This window comes from Setaria italica, chromosome VII (genome assembly GCF_000263155.2).
Source record: "Setaria italica strain Yugu1 chromosome VII, Setaria_italica_v2.0, whole genome shotgun sequence".
NCBI classification, from domain to species: domain Eukaryota; kingdom Viridiplantae; phylum Streptophyta; class Magnoliopsida; order Poales; family Poaceae; genus Setaria; species Setaria italica.
The window spans coordinates 32,766,330-32,790,328 of NC_028456.1; the positions used below are offsets into that span (position 1 = coordinate 32,766,330).

At 45.5% G+C, this 23,999-nt stretch overlaps 5 protein-coding genes across 5 annotated transcripts; 3 read left to right on the top strand and 2 right to left on the bottom strand.

Moving 5' to 3' along the window:
* Positions 1-871: 871 nt before the first annotated feature.
* Positions 872-3,079, top strand: LOC101758323 (uncharacterized protein sll0103). The gene is made up of 2 exons (XM_022828740.1): positions 872-1,003; positions 1,115-3,079. Exons 1-2 carry the CDS (start codon positions 961-963, stop codon positions 2,818-2,820), a joined length of 1,749 nt encoding a protein of 582 aa, XP_022684475.1. The 5' UTR covers positions 872-960; the 3' UTR covers positions 2,821-3,079.
* Positions 3,080-6,398: 3,319 nt separating this feature from the next.
* LOC101758730 (ent-cassadiene C2-hydroxylase) lies at positions 6,399-8,374 on the top strand. The gene is made up of 2 exons (XM_004977120.2): positions 6,399-7,460; positions 7,536-8,374. The coding sequence occupies exons 1-2, from the start codon at positions 6,585-6,587 to the stop codon at positions 8,157-8,159; spliced, it is 1,500 nt and encodes a 499-aa protein (XP_004977177.1). The 5' UTR covers positions 6,399-6,584; the 3' UTR covers positions 8,160-8,374.
* Positions 8,375-8,602: 228 nt separating this feature from the next.
* LOC101759133 lies at positions 8,603-9,866 on the bottom strand. Its single transcript, XM_004977121.4, has 2 exons — positions 9,221-9,866; positions 8,603-9,115 (listed from the first exon to the last, which is right to left on the bottom strand). Exons 1-2 carry the CDS (start codon positions 9,714-9,716, stop codon positions 8,931-8,933), a joined length of 681 nt encoding a protein of 226 aa, XP_004977178.1. The 5' UTR covers positions 9,717-9,866; the 3' UTR covers positions 8,603-8,930.
* Positions 9,867-18,213: 8,347 nt separating this feature from the next.
* Positions 18,214-19,943, top strand: LOC101775077 (probable indole-3-pyruvate monooxygenase YUCCA11). Its single transcript, XM_004978239.1, has 4 exons — positions 18,214-18,825; positions 18,951-19,187; positions 19,285-19,407; positions 19,758-19,943. The coding sequence occupies exons 1-4, from the start codon at positions 18,214-18,216 to the stop codon at positions 19,941-19,943; spliced, it is 1,158 nt and encodes a 385-aa protein (XP_004978296.1).
* Positions 19,944-21,325: 1,382 nt separating this feature from the next.
* Positions 21,326-22,395, bottom strand: LOC101775484 (dehydrodolichyl diphosphate synthase 2). Its single transcript, XM_004978240.2, has 3 exons — positions 22,147-22,395; positions 21,985-22,052; positions 21,326-21,887 (listed from the first exon to the last, which is right to left on the bottom strand). Exons 1-3 carry the CDS (start codon positions 22,390-22,392, stop codon positions 21,425-21,427), a joined length of 777 nt encoding a protein of 258 aa, XP_004978297.1. The 5' UTR covers positions 22,393-22,395; the 3' UTR covers positions 21,326-21,424.
* Positions 22,396-23,999: the final 1,604 nt, after the last annotated feature.

The following is a 23,999-nucleotide window of genomic DNA, read 5'->3' on the forward strand; positions in this document are numbered from 1 at the left end:
AGTCTTTGACTCATCTCTCATTTTTCTAGAAGCTTACCGTACCTGTACTTGGCTTTGTTCACATGATCAGTAGAGCCATCAAAGCTTTGCGAGTTGTGCAAACTAAGCATGGTTACTTGTGGTGGAACTTTCTCCCATATATATATGTTCGAGTCCTTGACTGGTCTTACTTTTTTTTTATAAATTTACGGTGTTGTCCTTTAAGCATAGTCAGACGCTGACTTGGAGGTCTTAAGAGATATTCTTATTATGGGTAATATTCAGCCTTTCCTATCACCTTTTCCGTGTCACTATCAATCCGGTTTTACATAGTACGAGTTCAAACCTATGCCAGTTGTATGGTAATTCTTCAAAAAAACTCCCTCCATCCCAAATTACTGTTCGTTTTGGCTTTTCTAGATGCATAACTTTTACATGCATCTAGACATACGTACATCTAGATCCATATCAAAAAATTTATCAATTGGTAATTTGGGACAGAGGGAGTATGTTTTAAGTAATTTAGATGTTTGGTGGTATTAACTTCTATATGTCACATCGGTCGGTGATGCGATCTGCTTTCAATCAATAACTTAACATGACCTCCACAATATTAAGGGGGCTACAGCTAGTTGTTTTCTGTAATACTTTCTAAGAGGACCAAGTTTAGCTAGGTCATTGAAACATGCTTTGTTTTTTTTCTCTTTGATGCAAGCATAGGACATTTTATTGTCTGTTAAGACATCTTGTTCATGGACTTAGCCGAGTCTTAGCTTCTAGGTCGTTTTTTTAAAAGGGTATGGAAAACTGATTGTTCTTGCTTGGTGTGATGTAATCAAATACCATGTGTATATATAGGGGGGAGGGGGGGTACATATATACATCCACAGCCTCTGAAACGAGGTGTGCTCTGCCATCCTTTGTACTCCCTCACACACTCTCGATCCCGCTTAATTGCCGTAGCAGCCAGGCTCATCAGTAATGGCATTCAGCGACGATGAGACGCCTGCTTTTACCAATACAGGTACATTCCGTCACCCCTAATTCCATGCATACACAAACGAACGAACGAACGAATGTAGAGATGATGATTGACCGAATCATCTTTTTGCTTTTCAAATGGGTGTGGGTGCAGGAAGTAGCAAGGGTCTGGTGACGATCAAGCCGGTGAAGTACTTCAAGGATGACGCGGCGCTGACCGCGGACACGGTGACGGCGGAGGTGGAGATCAACGCCACATCCTCCACCACCGTGAGGGAGGGGCTGGACCTGGTGGCGGTGCTCGACGTGAGCGGCACTATGGACGGGGAGAAAATGAACAGCATGAAGAAGGGCATGCTGTTCGTAATCATGAAGCTCACCCCCGTGGACCGCCTCTCCATCGTCACCTTCTCCGACGTCGCCACGAGGCTCAGCCCGCTGCGGTCCATGACCCTAGCGGCCCAGCAAGACCTCAACGCCCTCGTCGACGGCCTGCAGGCCAACGGTGGGACCAACATCCAGGCCGGTCTCGAGACCGGGCTGGCCGTGATCGCCGAGCGCGTCCACACCAAGGCCCGCACGGCGAACATCTTTCTCGTCTCCGGCGGGCACCAGACCTCCGGCAACGCCAGGCAGGTCGAGCATGGCCAGGTGGCCATGTACACGTTTGGTTTTGGCAGGGATATGGACCACCAGCTAATGAGCGACATCGCCAGGAAATCACCGGGCGGGACCTTCAGCTCGGTGCCAGACGGGTCCCAGGTGAGCCTGCCCTTCTCGCAGCTGCTCAGTGGCCTCCTCACCGTGGTGGCGCAGGACGTGGAGCTCACCATCACGCCCAATCCCTACACGGACCAGGCGGACGTGGACACCATAGTGGTGGCTCCCGGCACCGACTACACGCAGGACACCGATACGGCCACCGGCGTGATCACCGTCAAGTTCGGCACCCTCTTCGCCGGAGAAGGGCGCAGAGTCCTCGTCACCCTCACGCTCAAGGACGTGAGCGCCACCGTCAGCGAGGAGTACGAGGTGACCTTGGCCGAGGTCCAACACAGCTTCACCGCCCAGGGGAGGCCGCGAGACCCCCAAATCCCGCATGACATCCTGATAAGGCGCACCCCGAGCCCATCTCAGGCCCCTGATGCAAGCAGTAGGGTGCGGCAGGTGCAGGCCGAGATCGCCAGGCGTAACCACGCCGAGGTCATCAAACAGGCGAGGTTGCTGGCGGACGACGGCCAGTTGGACGACGCGCGGGGCAAGCTGGTGGACGCGCACAAGGCGCTGGACGACATCGTGCTGGACCGCCTGGACGACGGACCCAAGCTGGTGAACGCGCTCCGCGCCGAGCTGGTGCAGCTGATCAAGCTCATGGAGACGGAGGACCTCTACGAGGCGAAGGGCCGCGCATACGCCCTCGCCTCCGAGACGTACCACGGCCGCCTGTACGCCCACCACCCCCGCCAGCGCTTCGCCGCCAGGTGCGGCGATGATGAAGACGTCCGCCTCTTCGCCACGCCGCGCACCCCGACCCCATCTCGGGCCGATGGCAAGGACCTCAACGAGGCGCCGGAGGGCATCGTGAAGTCGGAGGACGACAGCAAGAAGCTGGTGGAGACGCTGCGCGCAGAGCTGCTGCAGCTGATCAGGCTCATGGACACACAGCAGCTCTACGAGGCGAAGGCTCGCCTGTACGCCCTGACATCCCACGGCCGCCAGCGCTACGCCGCCAGGGGTGGCGACGATGTAGACGTCCGCCTCTTCGCCACGCCGCGCATGGACACCTACCGCGAACAAGCCAAGAATTTCGAGAAGGACCCCACCGCGCCGGTGCCCACCGCCGACGAGGACGTCAATTGAGCAGGAGGTCGCCGCCATCTCCACCGAGCTGCAGGCCATCGAGAAGATCCTCGACCTAAGCACCTAGTAGCTCGCTCCGTTCTTTCCTCTTCATTCACGCGCGTGCTCATTTCCTTTCTTTGTGACTTGCCATATTACGTACGTGTCCAATAAGCACGCTTCAAAGTGCTACGTTTGTCGTTTCCCATTGTATGTTCTTCTAAGTTGTAACAGATTTGCTTGAATTGAAGTGAAGATAAACGTCATCAGTTGTGATTAATCTCCCTTTCTTGTTTTAATTCCTTGCTATATAATATATAGTGCAGCAGCTGGGGCTGTTTTAATTCCTTTCTGCAAAATGGGAGTAATCACTGAATGTTACTTGACGAGAAAAATACATGGACAATCATTGAACTTATCTCAACATTATCATTTGGGAAAAGCTATACGTTGCTCGGGTGATTCACAAGCTCCTGTCACCTGAATTTAGCACAGTCGGATTTGACGATCTGTTTTTTTTCCTCCATCTAATCCAAATCAAAGCCGGGCTTCTTTTCTGCAGGCGGGCGGGTATGCTGCCCCGTGATTATTGCGATTATTGCGAGTCGGAGTACCAGTAGACACAGTGGTGGACACAGTGGTGGGGGACGCTATCCTATCTTTGCGAGACCGCAGCGCATTTAATTTTTTGGCAGCAGCTTGCGGTCTGACAACCGGACCTGCTCCTCATTCAAACCCTCAGCCTGCCTGCCTGCCAAGGATCTCTCCTGCCTCTCTCTCCTTTCATTATACGTTATATTAGTAAGTAACTTTAGGATTCCATATACATTAGGATTCTTAATGATTTACACTACAGTGATATTGTTCCTGTAATTTCAATTTGTATATTGTGTAATTTTAAATCTATGTAAATTTGCATGTTGTGTTTGCATCTTTAGGGTTTCCACTAACCCAAAATTATTTGTTCTTTGGCTAACCATAGAAAAAATATGTTTAGCTGTTTATTTTACTTTTCCTTGTTTATATATTTTTTTTTGTTAATCGTCTAATCAGAATCTTAGGGTTAGAACTTTCGGGTGACATATCTCTTTGCAACACTTGGATTTTTTTCCAGTTCAAAACCGGGTGTTATTCCCCTACAAATCACCAGAGTGATTGTGGCCAGAATAACACCCGGGTTACCGGTAGACAGTTCCTATCATTTAGGTCCCCAAACTCTTAATTTCCAAATCCCCGAACTTGTCTTGCGATGTCATTCAAGTTTCTGAACTTATCGAAACTCGCAAAATACATTTTCATGTTCCTGAACTTATCACGGGTGTCATCTAGCTCCTGAACTTTATTGGCTCGGGGTGACACCCGGGTCTCTAAGCGCAGCTAGGAGTCCTGCGGCCAGCAAGTGTGGCTAGCTTTGTGCGGAGTTGTCTAAAACTGTTGACTGGGGAGGGCAGCGGCCTAGGTTGAAGCCAAAGGAGAAGAGAGCATGGGAGGGAAAGGGGTGAGAATCGAGAGGAGTCCTTATTCTCCCTAACGTTTTAGACTAGTGTTGACGCTAGTGATGAGTGAAATAATGCATTTTGAGATTATGAGGATCTGAATGACATCCGAGGACGAGTTCAAGTCGTTCCCCAGGAGAACCGTCAATTGTGTTGATGCACACAAATCATTTTGCGTGAACACACAAATATATGCTTCTATATTACTGACGATAAAGATAAGACCTCGATTACTACAAAGCAATGACGAGTGATTTCCGAGCAAACCAACAAAGAGATATTGTCTTGATTACGACAAGGCAACAACAAATGGTTTTCAAGCAAACCAACAAAGAGCGCCCGTTTACGCAGAAGAACACGACCTATTTACAAGCTAATCAGGATAAAAGAATAGCTAAGCCTAGGAATAAGTAAGAACAAGAAAATAGTAGATGTATTTTTAGCTGTCACCCTTATATATAAAGGCTGCTAGTCTTTGCCGTTGCATTAGGATTTCTTTACAAAAATTGATCACGCATATAATTTGGTATAACAATGCTAGCTCCGTGCAAATATGCACATTGCCTTGTCAAAATAATTCAGTGCACTTGACGATCTCAAAGCCACCTTAATAATGCCAAAGACTTAACTGGATAAGTGGATATTGATCGAGCTTGCCTTTTTGCACCCCCACATAGATTCCGATGCGGATTCTTCCATTTGACCCTGTTGCAATTCTTGAATAGTATGTGTTGACGACCAAAAATGGCACGGCCCGATATGTGTGAGGCTAAGATCAGAATTGCTTGGTACTAACTCTTGGTATTTTGCAAAGTTTGGCTTGAATATGAATTGTGCAGGACAAAAGGATTATTTTGGATGCTCTGGACGTGATTTTGTTAAAAGGGACAAATAAGCACCTGTAACAACACCAAAATTAGCAGATATGGCTGATATGACAAAGCCAACCGGTTTGACCAGCCTACTGAAGCGATCTGACCAGTTATTGGTCCTGTAGCCGATCCGGCAATCCAGACCGGTCACCCAACCGGTCAGATCAAAGTGCTCAAAATGCAAAATGTACTTCACCATTGCGTAGATCTCGTCGAGATGATCAAAATGAATATGTGGAACGTCTAATTTGGAGTCCGGATGAGAGAGTTATGGCTTCGACAAGATTCACCCTGGGATGACCGGTCAGACCGGTTTGGATGGGCAGTCTGACCGGTCCATCCAGCCTAATCCGAGTTAGGAGTTGTATTTTGACACGGGATTTATATAACCTTCGACTCCTACTGGGGCAAAACTTCCCCACCCTATAAATATAAAGGGCCACGGCCGATTGAGGGCATCCCAATCGAACCAATCTACAATTTATTTTTATCTCCTAAACCCTAATCCTTTTCCAACCTCCATGCTGTTCATCTACTGTTATCCACAACCATAGAGGGTGTTCTAGGCTTGCTGGTCAACCTAGGGCACGCCAGCGATGTCCACGCCCTGACGGGGTCCCTCCCGAGCGAGAGCTTCGATGGCCTTTGCTAGTTTGCTCGTAAACTAGTCGTTTTTTTTCCACGTAAGTGCGTTGGTTATCCCTTTGCTGGTTTGCTCGTGAATCTAGCCGTCCTCCACCATGTAAGTGTGGCAATTACCCCCTCGAACGACTAACTCGAGCCAAAACCCAGGAAACCGGTCTGTCCAGGTTGCTGGACCAGTCTAACCGGCCTGTACAGCATCTTGGCTATTGGGTCTGTTCGTGACCTGCGCGATCTAGCGCACTCATGTGTTGGCCTAAAAAAACCCTCAGCGGATAATCTTAATTGCCAAGACACTAATTTGGCCGTCCAGACAAATCTACTAGCTAAATTATGCATGTCTGTCCAAATTACAATAGGAGCCAAATTAATTTTGTTTATCAACACGTCGCTGTGTTGGGACGGGTAGGAGAGGACCAGAGATAAGATGGGATGAGAGGAGAGTGAGTGGTCATCCGTCTCTGCTGTGTTGGGTTGGTACAGGTGGGAGAGGACCAGAGATAATGGGATGAGAGGAGAGTGAGTGATCAAAATATCTGCTGACCAGATGTGGATGGGGTACTGACGAGCATCAGCAATTACCATTGTACTCCCTCACAACAAGTAGGGCTGGAGATCGACATGCAGACGTGTTTTGTTCGTTGCGAGCGACTGAGCTCGGAGAACACGTGCTCAAAACTGAGCTCGATCCGCAATGAAAATTCGCTAATATTGCCTATAAATCAAGCCACAGCCGGCGCCATGTCGAATCGAATACTAGAAAGCCGCCGCAGCAATGGAAGACAAGCAGCTTCTCGCCGTGGCCGTGGCCGTGGCCGTGGCCGTGCTGCTCGTCGTCGTCCTCTGCAAGCGGCGGAAGCCCAGGCCCAACCTGCCTCCCGGCCCGTGGACGCTGCCGGTGATCGGCAGCCTCCACCACCTGATGCGCAGCCCGCTGCTATTCCGTGTCCTGCGCGGCCTGGCGCACAAGCACGGGCCGCTCATGGCGATCCGCCTCGGCGAGGTGCCTGCGGTGGTGGCGTCGTCGGTGGAGGCGGCGCAGGCGATCCTCAAGACGCACGACGCCGCGTTCGCTGACCGGTTCGCCCCTGCCACCTTCGCCACGGCCGCCTACGACGCCACCGACCTGATACTCTCGCCCTACGGCGAGCGGTGGCGCCAGCTCCGCAAGGTCGTCGTGCAGGAGATGCTCACCGCCGCCCGGGTGCAGTCGTTCAGGCACATCCGCGAGGAGGAGGTGGCGCGGTTCCTGCACGACGTCGCCGCCTCCGCCGCCGCCGGCGCCGCCGTGGACTTCTCCAACGGGGTCTTGAAGCTCGTCAACGACACCTTCGTGAGGGAGTGCGTCGGCAGCCGGTGCAAGTACCAGGACGAGTACCTCGACGCCATCCACGGGGCGATTCGCCTGTCGTCGGGGATCACCGTCGCCGACCTCTACCCGTCTTCCAAGATGATGCAGATGCTCGGCACGGCGCCGCGCAAGGCTCTCGCGTGCCGGCGGAGGATTGACCGCATCCTCAAGCAGATCATCCAGGAGAACAAGGAAGCCATCACGGACCACGAGAGCTTCGTTTCCGTCCTGCTCAGGCTCCAGAACGAGGGCGGCATGCCCATCGAGCTCACCGACGAGACCATCACGGCTCTCATGTTTGTAAGTCGATCTAGGAAGCTGCTGATGAATACCTGCTCGTGCACAATCATATATAAGTATCGTTTCTTCTTCTAGGACATGTTGGGTGCGGGCAGCGACACCTCGTCGACCACGCTGAACTGGGCCATGACGGAACTGATCCGCTCCCCGGCGGCCATGGCCAAGGCGCAGGCCGAGGTGCGAGAGGCCTTCAAAGGGAAGAGCAACGTCACCGAGGATGACGTCGCCGGGCTTAGCTACCTCAAGCTAGTGTTCAAAGAAACCCTAAGGCTGCATCCCACTTCACCTCTCCTGATCCCACGTAAATGCCGGGAGACGACTCGAGTCATGGGCTACGACATCCCCAAGGGCACAACCGTGTTCGTCAATGTGTGGGCAATTGGTAGGGACCCTATGTACTGGGACGATGCTGAGGAGTTCAAGCCAGAACGGTTCGAGACCAATAACCTAGATTTCCGAGGGACAAACTATGAGTTCCTCCCGTTCGGTGCCGGCCGTCGTATGTGCCCGGGCATCAACCTTGGGCTGGCCAACATAGAGCTTGCACTGGCAAGCCTTCTCTACCACTTCGATTGGAAGCTTCCTCAGGGAATGGAGCCTAAAGATGTCGACGTATGGGAGACTGTAGGAGTGGTTGCAAGTAAGAAAACAAGCCTTATGTTGCATCCCGTTACTTTCATTCCTCCACCTGTTGCTTAAAAAGTTAAGGTACACATGCATAATAGTATGGTGCATGGACAAGTATATATGGCAGGAACCATCGCATGCTTTAATGATTATTCAGATTGCAAAAATTCAGTGTTAGAACCTGTATTACATATGATTATTATTGTGGCAAAGTGTTAGGACCTGTGTTACATGAGTGTTATGCAATGAACTACATTTTTCCTTTCGGAAGAAGTTCATTTTTTGCCCTCAAACTGTCATCAGAGTACAATTTTGACCGTGGAACTCAAATAAGAGACAATTTCGGCCGACTTTCTTTTTTGCCCTTTAGATGATTTAATTTGAAGCTTGTCTGCAGCTGATCTGGCAATAACTTTGCCACATACTTCCAACTCTCCAAACCCTCATCTTACCTTGCAAATTTCAATCAAGATATGGAAATCAATAATAAACTAACTTAAACTAAGCACAGAGTATAGTAGAGAACTAGAGTGCAAGTTGTTGCAACAACAATCAATCTTGTTCCTAAATTGCACACATTTTCCCAAGTATTTATCAAAGTGCAAGCAGCCCAACTCATGCTACTTGGTCGAGAGAATCTTCAAAATGTCGCATTGTCTCCTCGAGCGATAAACCAATCTTTTGACTGATGATAGCTTTTGGTTCCTATCAAACACAATGTATCTGACCATACCATTTACTTACCAAATAGTTGGTGCGTGCGCTATGTATTCATGCTATACAAGTATACAGCTACTAGCTAGTTGATCGAGATTTTTCATTTGGGAGTGATGAGCTGCTAGACTAGGAGAGCGTGATGAAGTCGTGGAGCGAGGCGACGAGGCTGGGCGGCCAGTGCTTGGTGTCCCTGACGTAGGTGAGGTCGGTGTAGTGCGGGTCCAGCAGCGTGGCGATGGCGAACTGGTTCTCCGCCAGCAGCGCCGCGTGCTTGTCGGCGTACAGCGCCGCCGCCAGCGCCGCGTGGATCTCTGCAAATATACATATATATTATATATATTCTACTACTTGAGATAGATATATAGATTATTGTGCATCATCTGCATCCATGGAGATACTGACGAGTGACGACTGACCTGGGTATCCCTTGAGCGCGATGGAGACGTCCTCCATCTCGGCGATGGACTCGTCGCGGTCGCCGATCTCGTAGAGCACCAGCGCCCGCCCCACCCGCGCGTACTCCGACAGCGCCAGGTCCGCGTACTCCCGCACCACGCGCGTGAACGACGCCAGCGCCTCCGGGAACTCCCCGCGCGCCTGCAGCTCCCGCCCCAGCTCCAGGAGCCCCACGGCCTCCCCGACGCGCTGCGACACCGCCGCGCTCGCCGCCCGCTCCGCCTCCGTCACCACCGGCCCGTCGTACCCCACCAGAGCTCCTTCTCCTCGTCCTCCGGCCGCCGCGGCAGCTCGCGCGCCGCCGGTCGCCGCGAGGAGAAGGCCGGACACGAGCAGCTGCCGCCTCCCTGCTGCTGTCCTTGTCGACGCCGACGACGGTGATTGGGTGGTGGTTGGTGGCGGCGGTGCCGAAAGCGCGGCTGCTCCGGTGGCGAGCGGCGGCGTGGGAGGCTGCATGGGGAGGGCGGAGGCGTGGCGCTCACATGCCCCCAACGTGTCGTCGTCTCGTTGAGCAGAGGGAGAGAGCTAGGGAGGGATAAGGTTTGAGAGGCTCTGCTCTAAGATGTGGAACGACTTGGATGTTGAACGTGGGAGAAATTAAAATTCTTGAAACAAACGGAAGCAGGTATTGTGATCGGCTCGCATTCGTCGAAAGGAATGGTCTTGAAATGGACGGTTCATACTAAGAGCTTTTTGCTCTGCAGCGTTGAGCGTGACGGACAAAGGTTTCAGGCACAATGCAAGATGAGCCAACAACAAAGCGGCACACACCGTCACCTCCCGTGTTATTCGGTACTCGTAGCTTTTAATACAGAGGACATTGCAGATCTCCAATGAATTTTAAGTGTCATGCTTTTTTTGGAAGAAACCTAAGTGTCAGACGCCTGATATTTTTCGTTTCACAAGGGACAGTTCGATCAAAAACGAATGGCAAATAGCCACGCCACGTTCATCATGTCTACTCGATCCACCATCTCTCTCGTCTTCGACGTCACGGGTTCACCATTTTGTGCCTTGTCACCCCCACCCAACCACAAGCCGTATCCACTGATGTCCACCGGGCCAGCCCACCGCCAGGAGACCTTCCTCTAAACTCTAATTAAGACCACATGGTACAAATCAAATAGCTTATTACTCCCTCCATCCTAAATTACTATTCGTTTTAGTTTTTCAAGGTTGCTATGTATGTATGTATGTTTAGATACGTAGCAAAAGTTAGGTATATAGAAAAGTCAAAACGAATAGTAATTTAGGACGGAGGGAGTAGAAGCTAGGAACACTTGTCCACATAAATCGACTTAAATATTCACCAGCTTTGGTCGTAGTTTAGGATTTAAGTCGACTGCAGTTTACGATGCGTTGTTCAACGAAATTGCAGCAGGATCTGTCCTCTATCATTCATCAGGTAAGAAAGGAGAAAGTCTTGTGAGTACAAGATGGGTGGAATGGAACAATGTCCTAACACTAACATGACCATTTCAATTTAGGAAAAACAGATCGAAGAGATAGATGGTCGATTCGCAAAGAGCATTACTACTACAATACCCTCGTTTACCGGATATTGTTCATCATAAAGCCCATTTTTCAATTAATATAGATTGGTTTTAGATGATTAAAATGGTGCAGTGCCTTTGCAAACACCCCATGCTACTCACTCGCGTTACTCCACGACCTTATGCCCATTCAAAGTAGGCAATTTTCTTGCACGAAGCCACAACCTGAATGGTGGCTAAGTTGGAAAGCACCTCTTCATATGATAATGGAGGATTGACTGTACGATTTTATCCACTTTCTAGCTCTGAAATCCTCACGACTGACACAGATAAAAGTGTTTTTTGTGATTTCTTCAGATCCACCAAAACCCAGTGCCCATGATTTGTGTAGTTTGCTGGGACATTCAATTCAACCAAAGGATCCCTTTAGTGTTGAACCAAGGCCGAGAATTATTTTCTTAGATTCTTGGAAACCTTCACAAATGAAATAAAAGAAAAGAAAAACAGCTTTGGTTCTGAACGAAAAGAATCCCATCTTTTATGTTCAAGAAGAAACAATCAAGGTATATGCCTTCAAAAGGTAATACATTCTCCAGAAAAGCTAAAACGGACGGACCCTTAAAACAAAAGTGAAAAGGGAGAAACTCCTGAAACTGAAAGGTATTCGTGTACTCATCAGTCTAGACAAGAAACACTGTCATGCACAGCGCATACACGCACAAGGTAAGCCGTATACACCAGCACATAAGGATAAAAATATTTGCAAATCTGGCATGTTAATCCAAGAGAGAGCATGATATGTCACACACTCACACTCCATGTGCAGCAGAAAATGTGATCATACTGCATAGCTGTTCCTCTACTTTTATCCGAGTTTTCAGGTCTGTTGGCAAACCATACACCTGTACACAACGATAGAATTTGTAAATACTTACAAGTTATAATAAACAGAGCGTAATATGAGATCTCAAATTCCCCCAAGTAAAGCTTCCTTTTCTTTACTCAATCAAAAGGCAGCCAGTTAGCAAGCCATACACCTGTACACGATGACAAAAGAAATACTTGCAAGTTATACACTTACACTAAGAGCGTGATATTGCACACTATGCATTGAGCAACAGACTAAAATTAAATGTGATCATAGTACTGCTTACGGTTTCAGAATTTGGTAACCATACACCTGTACATACTGAAGAAAAATCTTCACACACACTGCAAATCAACCTAATAAGCAGATGACATGTCACCGTATACCTCTTGACATGTATTGCACGGCTACTCCTTTATCCTTTATTCCAAAGCATATAAAGGTTTTCAGTTTTACTTTATTACTCCCTCCGTCCCAAATTATAGGTCGTTTTGACTTTATTAGATTCATAAACTTTATTATGCACTTAGATATACCCTATGTCTAGATGCATAATAATATCTATGTATCTATAAAAGCCAAAACGACCTATAATTTGGAACGGAGGGAGTACTTTGCTTGCCCACTTCTTTTTAACTCTAGAGGGACACGTATTTAGGCCAACCATATAATGTCACATCCAGTTTTAAAACAAAATCAAGTGCTACATATATGTATGTCAGGATCTAGTTTAGTTTCATATATATAGTGACATCACAAGTGAATAACAGTAGTAAAGAAAAAGAGTCTATCAGAGATATACGCTTAATCTTGGAAACGGAGGCTCCAAACTTCACAGGCAATTGACTGGGGGTTGCGTATGCCTAGAACTCAGCATCATCTTCACAACAACTTCATAGCAGCTAGCTTCTTCTTTTGAGCAATGTTGGTTATAGTAAGGGTGAGCACATGTCGTACTCAGCAAGTGTGGGGAAAATATGAATGCAAGGCTTAAACAAGGAAAAGCTGACTGGTTAACTGCATTAAGTATTTTTAGTTGGTCAAATTTTATTAGCACCTGATTACTAAAGTATAAATATATACCAACCTAAAATTAAGCATAAACATAGGCCATAAGCATATGGCACAACCATAACTACGATTTAAGTCCATCTTCAAGTTCAATTATCATGTGAGGGTGAAGGTCGCTCTTGACCGTGAGCACGGCTGATATATCAGTTTTACACTCTGCAGAGATTATACATCTTTACCCACAAGTCGCGTAAAAGTTTAGAAAAACTTTAGACCCAACCATGTTGTGCTGATCAGGCACTTATCACACTACCGAGGTGTGACTACATAGGGACGCTATGAGGCCTTTACAAAAATTCCCTAGTAAAGATAGCTCGTTAAGGTTTCATGATCAACGCAATGCATAAATCTCTCTTAAACTGTGAAGCTACCATAGAGCAGATCAGTTTGAGGGTTGGGCTATACACCAACTACTGTCTCCTCCTCTTGCCCCTTTTAGGTAAAACTACCACAAACTAGAGTTTATAATTAATTAGCCAAGACCAGAGCCATGTAGTCCTTGTGGTTGCACTATTTTCCTGGGTGGTCGCTCCATGTTCCAATTAAGCATGGTGATCTTGTATTAATGAAAAGTATAGCATAAATAAAAAAAGTTTAATCATTGAGTTCATTAAAACCACCGTACCCAAGTATAGTAGCTAAGCATAGCTACCCAACAGAAAGATAAACCTAGGTTGATAAGGAATGATCATAAAAACTAGGCAAACCTTAATAGGACCCATCAATATTAAATGCAAGTATATGCAATAGTGATTAAATAAAGTTACTGGACAAAAGCATAAGGACACACTTGCATTTCTCCGAAGATATAGCTCCTCAGATATCTTTAGCTCTTGTTCTTCAAAGCTCTCAAGCGACATTCCTTCTACTCGCAACAATCATCGAGCACAAGCATATAAACAAACAAATAAGCACAACTAAGAACAGTACACCAAGCAAAAGAAAAGCTTTAAAAGAGCGTACTAAAGAATAGGGCTCGATTCTAAGATCGTGAGGATGCAAGAAACGCTTAAATCGGAATTAAGGTTGAAAAGGCGCAGCTATCGAGAGATTAATATCAAACAAGAAAAGACTATGGGCTAGATATGTTTTAACTCAATAAAATCATGTGTGAAGGTTATTTTAGAGAAACACCTTATGTTAGAATTAACTCAAATTATATTAGTATCTGAAAAAGCCACAATAAAACTTAATCAAATTTTTATTTGTAACTGTGTTCGTATAAATTATACAAATTAATCATTTATTCGGAAAATAACTCCGCCGGAACATCTAAGTGCATAGCTTTATGATTTGGGTTGAACTAACCAAATATAATTAAAAACATATTTATATTCATATTAGTCAAATTAATATTTAATAAAGAAAAATCGAGATATAACCAATGTAGCTTTTATTTCGACAGCAAATTGTATAAACATTACTCAATTTAAGTTTGACTGAAAACCAAGGTATAACACTTATTAGCTTTTAATTTAAAGAATTTTTTAAATAAGCATTAATCAAATTAACATCTATTATGAAAAAGCGGTTACAACACTAAGTACGTTTTAATTAAAGAAGACATGTTTAACAAGTATTAATCAAATTAATATTAAATTTATTTTAAAAACATGCATGATGGAAAATATCACCACTAACGTGTAGTTTATATTATCATGAATATAATGCAACAAGAACGGATATAGACGTTGCTAAAACGAAGGTTTCATGTATTTAGATGCAATAACTAAACATCAAAAGGGCTTGCAGAGAAGATTGGCAAGACACATGGAATAGTGCTCGCCATTAGGTCAAAGCTTAGGGTTAGATCTGTTAAAGTGCTCGGGTTGGATTGGCTTGCAGAAACCTAAACTTTCTAGGGGGCTTTGACCTAATGGCGAGCACTACAAGGTTTCAGGTACTTAGATGCAATAACTAAACATCAAAAGGGCTTACAGAGAAGATTAGCAAGACACATGGAATAGTGCTCGCCATTAGGTCAAAGCTTAGGGTTAGATCTGTTAAAGTGCTCGGGTTGGATTGGCTTGCAGAAACCTAAACTTTCTAGGGGGCTTTGACCTAATGGCGAGCACTACAAGGTTTCAGGTACTTAGATGTAATAACTAAACATCAAAAGGGCTTGCAGAGAAGATTGGCAAGACACATGGAATAGTACTCGCCATTAGATCAAAGGGGTGAAAGCTTAGGGTTAGATCTGTTAAAGTGCTCGGGTTGGATTGGCTTGCAGAAACCTAAGCTTTCTGAGAGTTGCAAGACATAGGAGGTAAGCTAAAGATTACAGGACTTCTAGGGGCAAAAAAAACAAAAACTCGGAGCTTTGGCTCCCATTGCGGCCGGCGGATCGGCGACTCGGGCGGCCTAGGGTGCAGACGGGTGGCGCAGGAGATAGAGGAGATGGAGGGCGTCACGCAGGGGTCCTCATCGGCGACGGGGCGGACGGATTTCGGCCGGAATTTGGCGCACGGCGGACGGAGGAGATGGCCGGCTCGGGGCTTCGCGCGGGCGGAGCTGATCCGGCGGTCGACTGACGACGGCGGGTGGTGGAGAAGAGGCGCGGAAGCTCGGCGAAGCTAGTGGCCCTGGCGGCTTCGTTCGGCTGTGCCCCTGGGCGGCGAATCGGGCGGACAGAGCTCGGGCGGTGGCTCTGCTCTTCGCGAGGGCCGCGGCACTCCGGTGACTTGACGACGACAAGGAGCGGTGCACCGGCTTCGTCTCGGAGAGGGGATCTTCGTGGTGGTGGTGGCTTGCTCCAGGGACGAAGGGGCGCGGCGCATCGACACAGCGAAGGCCGGCGGCGGCGCTGTGCGAGCCGGGAAGAACGAGGCGCGGCCGGCGCGAGCAACAGGGAGAACGAGAGGCTCGGCTGTCGCGTTTTATAGGGCGCGGGGCCCGATGATGGCCGTGGCGCGCACGCCAAGAAGGCGGCGGCGGCGGCGGTGGCCGTGCAGCGCCAGGGAACTGGCGGCGGCGCACGGGCCTGGCTGGGCCGAAGCGGGCCTAAGCGGCTGACGCGGGTTCGGCCCACGGGCTTGGCCCGTTATGAAAAAGAATAGATTATTTTCAGAAATAATGATTTCTCGTGAAAAGGAAAATCAAGAAATTTCTAGATAACCCATTAAATTCACGAAAAATACTCTGAAAATCCAAAAATCTAGGAAAAATCTCAGAGATAGTTTGGGACACGAAGAGTCCAAATAAAATACTTGGAGCTCGTGAAAAGAATTATAGAGCCTTCTAATTGATACATTTAGCTCTAGGAAAAATGAGAATGAGTTCCAGAAAAAGCTATAAAATTCTTAGAAGGATTTGGTCATCATCTAAATGTATTTTAAAACTTTTTGCACTCATGAAACACCAGAATGCATATGCAAGAATGCAACACACAAAGAACAACTTTATTTAATTCAGAAAAACAACCAATTATTTTTCCTAGACTAAATTTCCTGTCAAGAAAATAAATGTTGAAAAAATTTTAAAACTATGAGAAAATTATTGTTTAATTGTTCTTTCAGATCACATCCTAAAATCCAAAAATTTTAAGATGTGACATATAAACCAGTGCATGTTGACATAAGCAATGGGAAGTATAAAAGTTAAGCGAACAGCATGAAGCACTATACATGCAGAGCCAGAGCCAAATATGAGATTATATATAGTGTGTAGCAAGCTCCACAGTATGTAAAGTGATTTCAGTTTCTGACTTTATAACTTTGCAATCCCACAAGTTACACTTCCACAAGTTTGGTTTTTCTAGCATGACAGCAGTGATCGATTTGGCAACTTGATCCCTTTCTCCATAATTGGATATACATGTAACAAAAAGCAACAGTTTCAAAGTTGTTCATCTTTTCCGAAGCAAACTTTTGTATAAGAGATGCAATGAGAGGAAAGTTATTCCTTGTGATGTCTGTTTCTTCAAAAAATTTAATTGCGTATTGAAGTTCCATATTATTAATTTCCTAGTTTTCTGAATTGGAAACCAACTTAAATAAGCAACACATATAGGAGGAAAACCACATGAAAACACTAATAATATAATTATTACCAAATCTACTTTGAAAGGCAATACTTTTATGATCAGAATCACAATAATATGCATGCATATGTTGTCAAGCTTATAGTTTTTAAAACAAACATAGTTTCATAACTTTGAGAATTTGTTATTATTATTCTGAATCGTTATATACATTTCAAAAGAAAAGAGTGAAAGTATTTGTGAAGGAAGGCCAAAGTAGTTAATTTAATAATGAAGTGAAACCTGTTATAAGATGATGAAGGCCTCCGCCTAGCCATTGCGCCTTCTCTGGTGATGGCTGTTGCAGATCTGATCATATGCTGAGTTCTTGAGCTCTTGCAGGGCCAGCTTTTAGTGATTACTTGGGTGCAAGGCATGCACGGTGCAGGGGAGATAAGAACCTGAAAACAAATTGATGGCAAGGGTAATACTGAGTATATTGCTTAGAACCTGCCAGCTATATATATGAGAAGGGTAGAGATAGAGATGATATCGACTTGAGGGAAGGGGGGAAGTGGGGGGAAGGGGTGCTGCAGCGCACTTCCTTGCGCGAACAAGCTATATATATACACAAGCGTTAGATGTGGGGATGGTCACTATATACGCCATCCCCATATACGCATCGTTTACTTAAACGTAACGGAACCATTTTAACTTAATTTGGCCCAAATATGTATTTGGCCCATGGAAATTGGGCCTGCGCCAAATGAAAGAAAGGAATCTATAGCGAGGGGATACAATGCTTGGGCAAAATGAAGCACATCGCAAAAGATTTGGTTATAAGGAACGGAGGAAATTTCAAACATTAGAGGAGGTTGAATTGTGTTTTCTCTAGTAATGAGTATAAATTAGCTGTTTCATTTAAAGGATATATATGTGTTTTGAAAAAAATCTAATTATGAGTAAATTCAACACTTCACTTTTAAAAATGTCCGTGTAGTGATGATAAAAAATAACTCAATGTAGGAATCAATGTATGATTGGTTAGTTGACATAGTTAGAGAAAATCTTAACTATGGGATTATTCATCTAACGACATGGCAATGAAAGAATATTTTCAAAATAAGTACTTTTAAGTTAATATAATCCCCAAAAAGTGTTCAAAGGAAACACAATTTATTTGAAGTACTTGCTTAATTGCCAATTTAAATAAAAAAGTTGTAAACCCCAAAAGTTATGGTTGCAAAGAACATATGATAGGTTTATTAATTTCCCCCCAGTATGAAATTAATGGCATTAATGACATCATATAAAATTTTTAGAATGAATTAATGGTGCCATATATATTCACGCTAAATGTGAAGTAGTCTTGCATAATGTTCACGCTACTAATTGTATAAGAATTATGTAGTGAGGGACAGATACATTGTACACCTCCCCCCTACTACTATAAATAGATTCAAACAGCTCCCACACAACTCATCATATATTACCAAACCAAGTTCCCCTCTGGAACAACACTGCTTTTGTTATTCATCTTCTTCCCCAGTTCAAAAATTCTCAATGGAGAAGGTACTAGTTTTGATCGTAGGCGCGGGTCCATCAGGTCTTGCTGTAGCAGCATGCCTCAGCCAGCTCTCCATCCCTTATTGCATCGTTGAACGTGAGGATTGCAGTGCTTCACTTTGGCGCAAACGCACATACGATCGCCTCAAACTCCATCTTGCCAAGGAGTTCTGTGAGCTTCCTCACATGTCATATCCAAGTGATACCCCTACATACATCAACAAGGAACAGTTTGTGAGGTATGTTGATGCCTATGTCGATCACTTCAACATTTTCCCTAAGTATAGCACTTCAGTTGAGTCTTGCAAGTATGACGAAGTGAGCAATTGTTGGGACGTCATGGCACATGACAAAGTAACTGGCCTAGTGATTGAGTATACAGCAAGGTTCTTGGTTGTAGCAACAGGTGAGAATAGTGAGGGAATCATTCCAGAGATCCCTGGGCTACATGATTTCCCTGGTGAAGTCATACATTCATCAGGTTACAAGTCATGGAATAACTATGCTGGAAAAGAAGTTCTAGTGATTGGATGTGGAAACTCCGGCATGGAGATTGCCTATGACCTTGCCAGCCATGGAGTGGAGACCTCCGTGGTTATCCGTAGTCCGGTATGAATTACTACACTTATTTCCAAATATGTTGATTTTATTTTTCTCATGCTGTTTATTTGGAATATGAATCATGCATGGTATACTTTATTGATTCTCCACTTAACTTCATTATGTAAATACAGGTGCATGTTATGACCAAGGGGTTGATTAACTTGGGGATGAAACTAGTGAACTGGCGCCTTCCTGTGAAATTTGTGGATTTCATTATTGTGACTCTTGCAAACATTCGATACGGTGATCTGTCCAAATATGGGATCATCAGGCCTAATATGGGGCCATTTCTTCTCAAGGCAAAGACTGGACGGTCAGCAGTCATAGATGTTGGCACAGTTGATTTAATAAAGAAAGGTGTTATCAAGGTGAGCACATTTACATGGTATAATAGTAGACCTAAAAGTTGAAAAATATACCAATTTAAACTTGATAAAGTTTATTCATGATTTTTGTGCAACGCAGGTGCTTAGTTCAGTATCCTGCATAAGAGAAGATTCTATAGAATTTGAGGATGGAAAAAACTGCTGCTTTGATTCTATTGTATTCGCCACAGGCTATAAAAGCACTGCAAACAGGTGGCTTAAGGTATGTATGTATATCAGCAGCAGCCTGGCAGCAGTCATTAATGAAGAAATGATTTTTTTTTACCTTTTATGAAAACTTCAATAGTGGCAGTCTTTAAAAGCGTCTACCTCTGCCAACCATGAAAAATCTAGTATGATTTTACCCCTTTTTCTAATGCTTACAAGAGGGCAGTTACTAAGAAAAACATACAAACCTCCACCACCTATGGAAAAGCTACTTTTATTTTTGTTTACTAGCTTAACCAGAAACTTAAAGCACTGCATTCTGTTACCAAATGCTTTGGATTCTCTTCAGAGAATAATGGTGGTGCCATATTCTTACGAAAATTTGTGCGGTTATCAAAAATGCAGAATGGTGAGGGCTTGCTGAACGAGAGTGGCATGCCCAAAAGGGAGTTCCCCAATCATTGGAAAGGTGAAAATGGCCTCTACTGTGTTGGGCTGGCAATGAAAGGGCTGTCTGGTATTTCCTGTGATGCAAAGACTGTTGCTGCAGACATCAAGTCCATCGTGGATTCGATGGGATCATTTTATTAACTGCCTTCCTTGGGTTTAAGATACCAGGAGAGGTCGGCTGTGTTGGCTTGCTCCTTAATTTCCCTTGCTCGCTCCAGTGTGGTCGTCTTTGGTTTGAATTAAGTTTGCTGGGTTGTTAACTCCCCCTATCTGTTCTACCGTCGTGAGTGTATGCATGTTCGTTCCTTGATTGGAGCTACTATATGGTAATGGATAATAGTGCTATGTATGTGTGTCGTAGGTGTTGTAATCGTGTGTAATGTTTGTGTCATCTTCATAACACTACTGGAAAACTGACCATTGGTCCTAACCCTTAGTACCAGTTAGTTTTTTATTCGGTACTAATGTGAACATTAGTATCGGGTCTAATGGCTAGTTCCCCGGGAGCCCCCGTGACCCCCTTTAGTATCGGTTGGGAGCTCCAACCGGTACTAAAGGTCACCCATTAGTACCGGATGGAGCCTCCACCCGATACTAATGGGCCTGAGGGGCTTTAGTACTGGGTGGAGCCCCCAACCGGTACTAACTTCCCTCCTATAAATCAGGCGTCTTCTTCCTCCTGCCTGAGCCATTTCCTCCAGCTCGGGTTTCATCCATTCATGGTGAAATAGGGGAGGTGCTGCCAGATTTTTGACCATTTCGTGGGAATTTCACTCATTCAAGTGTTCTAAAGGTTAGAAACTTCGTCCTCCCTTGATACATGGTTCGTATATTAAGTTTTATGCTTTAGAGCTAGAGTAATTTGTGATTTTTAAAATAATTTACAATGGAGAAATTTTTCTTTATATGCAGGTGTTATTTAGAGCTCATATTTGTGATTTTTAAAATAAGCTGCAATTTTGAATTGCTATGTTTCGTATTAGGTACTAAAGCTCTCTTTAGTACCAAAGTAGCAATACCGGTTGCACAACCGGTACTAATAGGGGTTAGGAACCGCAGAAGGCACTTTCCCATCAATGTAATGCATGGTGTGTAATGTGATAAAGTCGTTGGAATGCTATGGCATGATAATAAAGTATTACTACTATGGTATTATGTCTTCGATTTGTCACGTCTCTAGGTATTTGACGCTCACACTCTTGAAAAAATGTAATGCGAACGGAGATTATATTACTGCGCAGTTGCAGTATGTGACGACGACATATATCACGACCATGGCCCATCTTGCTCGTCACATTTTTGCCGGCACTCTTGTCGCCACACACGCGGGCCAGGGCCCAAAAATCACCGCCGGGGCCCCAGCCCAACCGATAGCCCCGTTGGCAACACAACAAGGCTGTTGTGGTGAACTCTGCAAGAACTTAAACAGGACTATCTTGACGCAGACAACGACTAAGGAAACACTCCAACTTAAACAGGACTAACTGTTACTATATCCCTTTTTCTTGAACAACCTTTCAGTATTCCGTCAACAACCACACATCCTCTTTTTATTCGGAAGCAACTTGCTAGCATTGAGAAAATCTCGCTTACATTTCAAATCGTTTACGCATACCACACCTCTACTCCTGTTGGGATGATCTTCTTTGGCCAAACCGGCGTTCTCTGCTCTGGAAGTCCTTCAACGCCTGGAGGTAGTCATCCTCCCCAAAATCAGGCCACATGGTGTTGGTGAAGTAGAGCTCGGCGTAGGCCGACTGCCACAGCAAGAAGTTGCTGAGCCTCAGCTCGCCGCTTGTCCTGATGACAAGGTCGGGGCAACCGAACTCTCCCAGAGCGTTCGTGGAGAGGTGGCCGGCGAGCATCTCCTCGTCGATGTCCTCCGGCTGGAGCATGTTGTCCTGCACCTTGGTGGCGAGCTCCCGGCACGCTTGCACGATGTCCCACCGCCCGCTGTAGCAGACCGCGATTATGCAATGGTACTGCGAGTTGTTCCTGGTCATCTCCTCAGCTTCACGAGCAGCGTCCTGCAGAGAAGTTGGCATTCTTGAGCGATCACCGGCGACATGCACCCGAATTCCTTCCCTGTACTCAACAATTAAAGTCAGCTGCTGCAGTGTTCATATACCAAATTGTGTGGTGAGTGCCCAAATCGTTCGATCAGCAGTGCAAGTGTGCTCACCTCTCGTACTCGTCCATGTAATGACGGATCATCCGCGCGGTCATCTCCATCAGGAAGTCGACCTCAGCCTGCAGATTCAAAGAATAATGCAAGATCAGAGCCGTGTGTAAGCGCAAGCTCTGCTGGGTGCCAAAAGTAGCGAGTCAAATAAAAGGGCCTTGCCTCGGGGCGTCTGAAGTTGTCTTGCGAGAAGGCGAACACCGTGATCGCACGGATGCCCCAGGCGGCTGAGAGCTCAACTATCTTGTTGAGCACCTGTGCACCGGCCTCGTAGCCCTCCAACGTCGTCAGACCCCGCGCCTGCGCCCACCGCCGGTTCCCGTCCAGCACAAACGCCACATGCTGCGGCATCAACTCCGCGCGCAGCCCGCTCTGGACAAGCTTCTTGGGCAGATCGTTCTCAGCCATGGCAGCGACCGCGGGATGAAGGGGATGGATGGACCAATGAATATATACTTATATAGCCGTGAGATCCATCCTCTTTGTTTTCATTCTAGATCAGAGTGCTGCACCTTCTTTGACAGTAAATATTGAGAATCTTATTTAAAACATGTGACGAGTTGACTTCAAATCATGCGTGGCCTGATGTGGATTATTTGAAGCATGCATGGTCAGATCGACTACATAGATATGCGCAAGGGAATAGATCTGATACCAGTGGCTGATCAGACTACACTCATCAAACCCTCTAACTGGGAAAATAGGCACTTTAGTCCCTGAACTTTGCACAGAGGGTCAACTTCGTCTCTCAACTTATAGATTGGTCAATTTAGTCCCTCAACTTTCATTTTTGGGTCAAACCCGTCCTTGTGTTGATGTGGTGCTCTATGTTAGCATAAAATTAATGCAAAAAGTCCATTTGGCCCTTGGCTCATCTAGGTCAAACATGTATATGCTCATGCTCCCTTAATACATACAAGTAATAATATATTCTTTAAACTGATACAAAATATGGTTTCTAAAAAGTGTATGTACCCGTACTCTTTAAAGTCATTCATGCATGCATGTGCTCATACGAATTTGATAGGCAAAATATATATACTCAAACAAGTATTTACTGATATTCTTTTGGTATATATACAACTCAATGTGTGTGTGGGCATGTTCTAAAATCAACATATGCTCACATACTCGTGGTACGTTATACATGCTCCATGCATGCATTCATACTCCCTCGGCAAACATATGCATCTTCACATTTATTTTGGATCATACGTTATTATAATTCTAAAGGTAAAAATTGAAAAGAGAAAATAAATAAGGATAAAATGGACCTTTTGTATTAGTCTCATACCAATTTGGAGCCACGTATCAGCATAAGGACGAGTTTGACCCAGAAATAAAAGTTGAGGAACTAAATTGACCAATCTAAATCTAAAAGTTGAAGTATGAAGTTGATCCAAATGTTTTGGATTCTTACGAAAATTTGTGCGGTTATAAAAAATTGCAGAATTGTGAGGGCTTGCTGAACGACAGTGGCATGCCCAAAGGAGGGGAGTTCCCCAATCATTGGAAAGGTGAAAATAGCCTCTACTGTGTTGGGCTGGCAATGAAAGGGCTGTCTGGTATTTCCTGTGATGCAAAGACTGTTGCTGCAGACATCAAGTCCATCGTGGATTCGATGGGACCATTTTATTAACTGCATTCCTTGGGGTTAAGATACCAGGAGAGGTCGGCTGTGTTGGCTTGCTCCTTACTTTGCCTTGCTCGCTCCAGTGTGGTCGTCTTTGGTTTGAATTAAGTTTGCTAGGTTGTTAACTCCCCCTATCTGTTCTACCGTCGTGAGTTTATGCATGTTCGTTCCTTGATTGGAGCTACTATATGGTAATGGATAATAGTACTATGTATGTGTGTCGTCAGTGTTGTAATCGTGTGTAATGTTTGTGTCGTCTTCATAGCACTACTGGAAAACTGAGCATTGGTTCTAGCCCTAGTACTGGTTGGTTTTTGATCTGGTACTAATGTGAGCATTAGTAACGGGTCTAACAGCTAGTTCCCCGGGAGCCCCCGTGACC